The 7,171-nt window shown below is 62.4% G+C and overlaps 1 protein-coding gene across 1 annotated transcript; it reads left to right on the plus strand.

Moving 5' to 3' along the window:
* The first annotated feature begins 384 nt into the window (after window positions 1–384).
* Window positions 385–1,677, plus strand: POU4F3 (POU class 4 homeobox 3). The gene is made up of 2 exons (XM_026046140.1): window positions 385–504; window positions 796–1,677. Exons 1-2 carry the CDS (start codon window positions 385–387, stop codon window positions 1,675–1,677), a joined length of 1,002 nt encoding a protein of 333 aa, XP_025901925.1.
* Window positions 1,678–7,171: the final 5,494 nt, after the last annotated feature.

Raw genomic sequence — 7,171 nt, forward strand, 5'->3', positions numbered from 1 at the left:
CGTGCCCCCGACCCCAGCCCAGCGCCCAGAGATGTCCCCTCCCTGCGCCCCCTTCCCCAAACACAGCCCCTCCGCCCGTCTGCGGCCCCCTCCCGGCCCGGGCGCCTCGTGGGCCGGGCTCGCTGGGCCGCCCCGCTCCGCGCCGCCGCCGCCCGGGCCCTCGGCGGCCCGCGGCCCGACGGCGCGGGCGCTGCCGCCGCTCATCACGCCTGCGCGCGGCCCCAGCGCCGTGTAAGATGAGTGAGGAGGCAGGTGGGGGGGCGGCAGCGAGCGAGGCCAGGGAAGCTCCGTCGCCGGGGACAGCTCACTGTGACAGTGGCGAGCGGCGCGGACGAGCCCGAGGCCACGCGCGGGGCTGCCCGTCCGCCCTTGCGGGGCGCGAGGATGATGGCCATGAACGCCAAGCAGCCCTTCGCCATGCACGCTGCCCTGCCGGAGCCCAAGTACTCCAGCCTGCACTCCAGCTCGGAGGCGATGCGCAGGGTCTGCCTCCCCGCCCCGCAGGTATGTAGATTGAGCGCAATTACTGCTTTAAGGCACATTTTTTGACAGACACTCGCTTAATGTTTTTTTCATGTCCCCAGAACAATCGCGTATCTCTGAGCCGCTCTCCCCCGCTCCCCGCTCCCTCTCACTCGTGTCTCTGATCCACATGTCTATCCAAGCACAGCTTCTGCCTTCATATTAATTTTTATGACCTGAGCTTTGAGGAGGAATCTCTGCGCGCGGGAAGGGTTTTAATCCGGAGATGACAGTATTCCCCACTGACTGCACGATGCGCATTCTTGCTCGCAGCTCCAGGGCAATATATTCGGGAGCTTTGATGAGAGCCTGCTGGCCCGCGCCGAGGCGCTGGCCGCCGTCGACATCGCCTCGCACGGCAAGAGCCACCCGTTCAAGCCCGACGCGACCTACCACGCCATGAGCAGCGTGCCCTGCGGCTCCGGCTCCGCGGGCGCRGCCCTGCCGCTGCCCGCCGCGCTCCCGCACCCGCACCACGCCGTGCACGCGCCGCTCGACGGCGACCTGCTGGAGCACCTGTCGCCCTCGCTGGCCGTCGGGGGGCTGGGCGAGCCGCCGGCCGCGCCGCCGCCGCTGCCGCCGCACCCGCTGGGCGCCATGGGCCACCTGGCCATGGGCATGGGCCCCCCCGGGGGCCCCGCGCCGCCGCTTCCCGCGCCGCCCTGTCTCCCCGACGTGGAGTCCGACCCGCGGGAGCTGGAGGCCTTCGCGGAGCGCTTCAAGCAGCGCCGCATCAAGCTGGGGGTGACCCAGGCCGACGTGGGGGCGGCCCTGGCCAACCTGAAGATCCCGGGCGTGGGCTCGCTCAGCCAGAGCACCATCTGCCGCTTCGAGTCGCTCACGCTGTCGCACAACAACATGATGGCGCTGCGGCCCGTGCTGCAGGCCTGGCTGGAGGAGGCCGAGGCCGCGCACCGCGACCGCGCCGCCAAGCCCGAGCTCTTCGCCGGCGCCGAGCGCAAGCGCAAGCGCACGTCCATCGCGGCGCCCGAGAAGCGCTCGCTGGAGGCCTATTTCGCCCTGCAGCCGCGGCCCTCCTCCGAGAAGATCGCCGCCATCGCCGAGAAGCTCGACCTCAAGAAGAACGTGGTGCGCGTTTGGTTCTGCAACCAGCGCCAGAAGCAGAAGCGCATGAAGTACTCGGCCGTGCACTGACGGCGGGCGGCGGCCCCGGCCCGGCCCCGGTACCGGCCCCGCGCCGCCCCGAGGACCCGGCTCCGCGCGCCCCGCTCGGTCCTGGCGCGGATCGGGTCGGGCCGGGTCCGCGCCGCCCGCTGAGGCCGCTCGGCCCCCGGCGAGCACCGTCGGGCGGGGTCCCGGGGCCGAAGGCAGCGGGGACTCGGGGACCCCCGGGATCCGGACTCTGACCAGCCACGAGAAGAGCCGTGTGGGACGCGGCGGCGCAGGCGGAGCCGCCCGGCCCGGCTCCGTCCCACCCGGTTTGAGTGTCGCTGTGACCCGCTCCGCTCCGCTCTCACGGTTTATCCATTTAGTCCGCCCCATCCCTTGGAGAAAAACTCTGAAACGAACGGTGTTCCTCACTCTGACTCTGGAATAAAGCCTTTATTTTTCAACCCGAAGAGAAGGGGTCTTTTCTTTCCTCCTCTCCTCCCGCGCCCTGGACGCCAGGATAGCAAGCCCAAACGAATCGATGCGCTGACAGCGGGACCTTCCGCGGGACGTTTTCCCCGCGGCCGTCCCGGGGCCGCCCGCTCCGCACCGCTCCGCACCCGGCCGCGGAGCTCGCGGAGCGGATGCGGCCGCTGCGGTTCGATTTAAACAGCAGCAACAAAATGTCCCTGACCCAAACCCGTGACGGGGTCGTTCCCAGCGCTGCTGGAAAGGGGGGAGGCTTTTATTTCTGATTCCCAGAAGCACCTTAACGATTAAAAATTAATGCTCGGAGTACGATCCTCCTCTCAATATCTGCCCGCAGCGTCTCGGTGGGTGCCAAGTATCTGGCCTGGGGCCGGGCCGCCCGCCCCCCCGTCGGGGACGCACCTCGCGAGTCCAGCCGTCTAACTGCGYCCAGCCCGAGCGCTCCCTCGCTCCGCGATTTTCCAATCAGCCCCAACGATTTTTCCCCAATCAAATATCCTTTAATAATAAATGCCCTTATGCCATTACACTATATTGCGGGTTTTGAAAATTTAAAATAAGGATGATGTAATATTAATCGCCTACCGTGGTATAAAAGGGGCAGAAGGCAGCTCCGCCGGCGTCTTCTCTTCGCCGCCCGCGCGGCAGCTCCTCGGCTGCCCGTGCCGGCTCGGGCTGCGGCTCCGCCGGCTCCTGCAGCCGCGCCAGGTAAGGGGCACCTCCACCCCGCGCTGCTCGCGGCGCTGCGGGCCCGGGGCTGCTCCGGGCCGGGCTGGGGGGGTCGCGGCGGCGCCGCTCCGGATTCTCCGCCGCAGCCCCGCGCTGCGGGAACCCGCCCGCGCCCGCCCGCTGCGGGGCGGCTGCGCCGGGGCCCGGCGGAGATTCCCGGCAAAGCCCCGCAGAGCTGCGCCGGGATTTCTTGTCGTCCTCGTTGTTACAATTGAAATATATAATTTTTGACACACTCAGATTAAAAAGTTTTCAAAACGAAGGCCCCCAGATTTGGGAAGAGGCGCTGGTGGAAACACCCAAGCTGAAGTGCGGGCGTTGCGAGCTCTGCGTCTCATCAGCCTTTTGTCTTCCAGCGCGGAACCAGCGCAGCTTTTAGCCTCCTAAAGCAGGACTGAGGCGGGGGGASCCGCAGATTCGGTGCCGCATCCGCTGCCTCTCCCTGTCAGGAGGAACCGGGTTCGTACTGCTGCCAAAACGGCAAACGAGTCACTGACCGCTTGCTTTTTTTTGTGATTGCTTTTGTGACCGCTATGTTTATGTGACAACTCTGCATTTGTCCTTTTCGGCCAGGTATAGAAAAGGGCTTAAAATGAAAATCCAGCTCTAAATGGAAGTTTTGCACCTAATCTGCGAGGACCGTCACTCTCGGGGGTGCTGCCCGGAACCCTGCGTTACCTGCTCCTCTTGCCTGTGCCGCTGCTCCCCGCTCTGCTCCTCTCGGACATACGTTTGCACCCAGGGGCTCTTGCGTAGATTCGGGGCGCTTGAAGCTGAGATGATTCCCTTTCACTCTCGACAAATTCCAGGTTTCTTTTTACCCGGCATGCGGAGCTTGAGCCTTGCTCTGCCCAGGCACCATATCTAGCACCTGAGTGCTTCACTGGCGATTTTACTTTGGAGACCAGGTATGTATTTTTTTGAYCATTATTCATTCCCAGATTTTCACTGGCTCTAGCCCTGGGGGGTCTGGTTCAGATAAATGCACTGCRATAGAGGAAACTCACCTGGTCTTCCAGGAGCTGGGGATAAAATTTGCCACTGACCCTGGCAGAGGTAGTTCAGAACCCATGTTTGGTGCCAAGGACACAGAGCAGCYGTTTGCATTTTGTCCTTGATGAGTAGTGCCCTAAGCTATAAAGGTGCCAAAGGGGAATGAATGGAAGGGAGAAAGGGCTTTGGGGCTGTCAAGGACTGCTGACCTGGTCTACAGTCAAACCGGTGTGCGGCACCACTCCAGCCTCACGGCCTGGGGCTGACCACCCTGCTCCATCCCTACACATCCCACTGGAGCCCKAACCACAAGCGCTCCAGCCTTGGAGAGACTTTGCAGGGTTATGTTGGCTGCAGAAATGCCACCTGTATTTGTGATCCTGGGGATATGAGCTCTCTAACACAGCCTAGTGCATCGYGTGTACTATGAAGCTCCTATTTTGGAGAATACCTAGTGGTACTGGAAGGGGAAATCCCTGGGCAATTGAGTGCCGCCCAGCTGCGTAAGAGTTGTGGGTAGAAATCTCAGCTGGCCAAGGATGCTGCCCTGGTGTGGGGGTGATGGCTGCATGGGCAACAGCATGAGGTGGGGGGACCAGCTTGGGAACCCCTGGAGTGGCGCTCAGCGCTGGCGGGATGGGATGCACAGCTGCAAACTGCGGGGAAGCGCTGCCGCCCGGCCTTGGAGCTACTCCCAAGGCTCCCCAGGATATCAGGGATTCCTTCTGTTCCCATCACCAGCAGCAGCATCGGGTGGGATGGCTCTGCCAGGATGGGTTTGTGCAGGAGACAAAGCTCGGCCATGTGGCCGGGAGATCCAGGTCGGCACCAGGACAGCCCAGCTGCTCCCGGCCCCCAGAGCCCCTCCTGCCTGCACAGGACCCCCGGCCCTCGTGCTGCTCCAATCCCTTGAGGCTCTGCCTGGGCAGTGCCATGGGAGCCCTGGGACCACGCACACTCTGAGCAGGGCCAGTTGTCCGGCTGGGCATCCCAGCCTTCTTTTGGGGGTTAATTAGAGGTTTGGGGGTTTGTCGGCAGCTGCCAACAGGTCCGCACCCCAGGCTGGCAGTGCAGCCCTGCCGGTGCTGTGACACGGCTGGGCTGCAGCGAGGGGACGAAGCCGGGGCCCACGGCAGCCCCTCGTGTGCACTGGGCAGCACTAGGCTGCATCTAAACCCGGGAGACAAAGCCAGAGTTAAACAGAGACCTGAGGCAGAGCTTTTAAACCCTGTGGCTGGGGAGGCCAGAGGCAAAGCCAGAACCAACCTGAACTCTGGGGAAAACTCGAGTGGGGTCTGATGGGCCCTCAGCTATGTGCTGGGATCTCCTCTGCCCGGAGCTGCCCCTGCACCTCCCCTGGCAGCCCCTGCATCCCGTTCCCCGGACATCCCGGCGTCAGCACCGCCGACGCTCAAGGAAACATTGTCAGTCCTTGTGGGTCTGGCAGAACCTCTGTTTTATGCCATGTTTTGACAAGTTTGTATAGAGTGAAATCCACATTGCACTGACTAGGAGAGGGATAAAGCTAAATTTTCTATTATTCAAAAGAAGAAAAATCAGGGCTAGGAAAACAGTTTGACTGAAAATAGCTAGTAATAATGACCCAGAAAGCAGTCACTGATGCACCTTTAACAACGCCTCAAGGAGGAGCTCCCTCCCGGCTGCAAACGCTCCCAAGGCTGAGCCCTACCGGGCTYTCCAAACCGGCCCTAGTCCAGGCGCTTTCACAAGGGGCCTTGGACCCTCCGTCCTGGCCATGGGGGCTGTAAAACATGCCCCATAACAATTCATTTTTATTTGCACGAGCACATAGGCATGTGTGCAGAAAAACACAGGCAAACACAAAACTCAGGCCGAGGTGCGGGCTCTTTAGTGGAGCAGCGTGGGCAGGAGGAGGAGAACTCAAACCTGGACCTGAACATGGACCTGAGCATGGACCCGAACATGGACCCAAACCTGGACCCGAACATGGACCTGAACCCAGACGCAAACCCGCCTGACGAGCCAGGCGGGCGCTGGCACCACCTGAGGAAGCCGCGTGCGAGGCCGGGGCCTGACGCGCTCAGCTCTCGCTGCGGGTTTACGATCTCCCCATCCATCCGCCGGGCTCCATAATGCACTGCCCTCCCCTGGGAGCCGCGCGGGAGATGAAAGCGAGCGAAGCCAAACGTGCCATTGGCGGTGCTCCCTCCATTGATTTTCACACAAAATTTGCCTTCATGTACAAAGGACAGAAAAGTGATCCCATTAATAATGGATAACAACAAGAAACGAGGGATGTAATCGATGGAGTCCTGTGGGCAGTGGGGAGATGTGGGACGGGCAGGAGCGGGTGCCACCCGGTGCCTAGAAGGGACCTTCTCATCTTCCTTTCCTTGTCCCTCCCGCCCTGGCAAGTCTTCCTGAGCCGTCAGCGAGGCGCCTCTCCCACGATGGAAGACCCTGCACTTTGGGGATGAGGGGTCCCACCCACGGGAACCCAGCAAAGAGCTGTTTTCTGCACACGCCACCAAGTCATGGGTTACACTGCGTTTCCTGAAGCAAAGTCAGGGCTGTGCATGGAGATGCCGGCCACAAYACTTCCCAGAGAGCCTTGTATGAGGGCAGACACAAGATACGGGGGGAAATGAAATGCTTTCACTGTTTCTAAGTGCAAAGAAGCTTTAAAATGTTCAGTCGTGTTCTGTGAAACTGAATGCTCTCCTGTAACACAGCACGGCCGTAAGCGAAAGCCCTGCGAGCTGCAGACGAGAGCTCCGCTCACCAAGCGTCCGTGGGGCAGAGTCGACCGCAGGGCTGCCTGGCGCCTCCGCAGGGCCGGGGCTGGCGGCCGCCCGGGCCCCTCTCGGGCCGCGTTCCCAGCGCGCGGGCGGGAGCCGCACACAGGCCTGGCTGCGGCTGCGCAGCCCGGAGCAGGCGCGGGCGCTTCCCGCCTGCCAGCACGGATTAGCCCACAGCCGTTACCGCAGCACGGGCTAAGTGCAGTCCTCCGCCTCGCAAAACCCCCAAGCCCCCATGGCCTCCTTGCGCGGTGCAGTGAGAAGCTATAAAAGCATCTGAACAAACAGCCAAACTGCGCGCGCGTGCTCTCTCTCTATATATATGTATTTCCCATGTGTCTGGGCTGTTTTTATGTTCTGTCCCCATCAGTCCCAGTCCTGCTGGCAGCGGGCCAGGGAGCTGCAGCAGGATGGGACGTGGTGATGGCCCCATCCAAGGAACCTCCGGCCTGGCTGGCTGCGCTGCTCCGGGTCTGCTTCCCCATTCCTCCCATCCACCCCCCCAAACCTGCTGTTTTCTGGGCACGGAGCAGGGGAGAAAGCTGCCA

The sequence above is a fragment of the Nothoprocta perdicaria genome, unplaced genomic scaffold (genome assembly GCF_003342845.1).
Source record: "Nothoprocta perdicaria isolate Ctin4 unplaced genomic scaffold, notPer1 scaffold_107, whole genome shotgun sequence".
In the NCBI taxonomy this organism is placed as follows: Eukaryota; Metazoa; Chordata; class Aves; order Tinamiformes; family Tinamidae; genus Nothoprocta; species Nothoprocta perdicaria.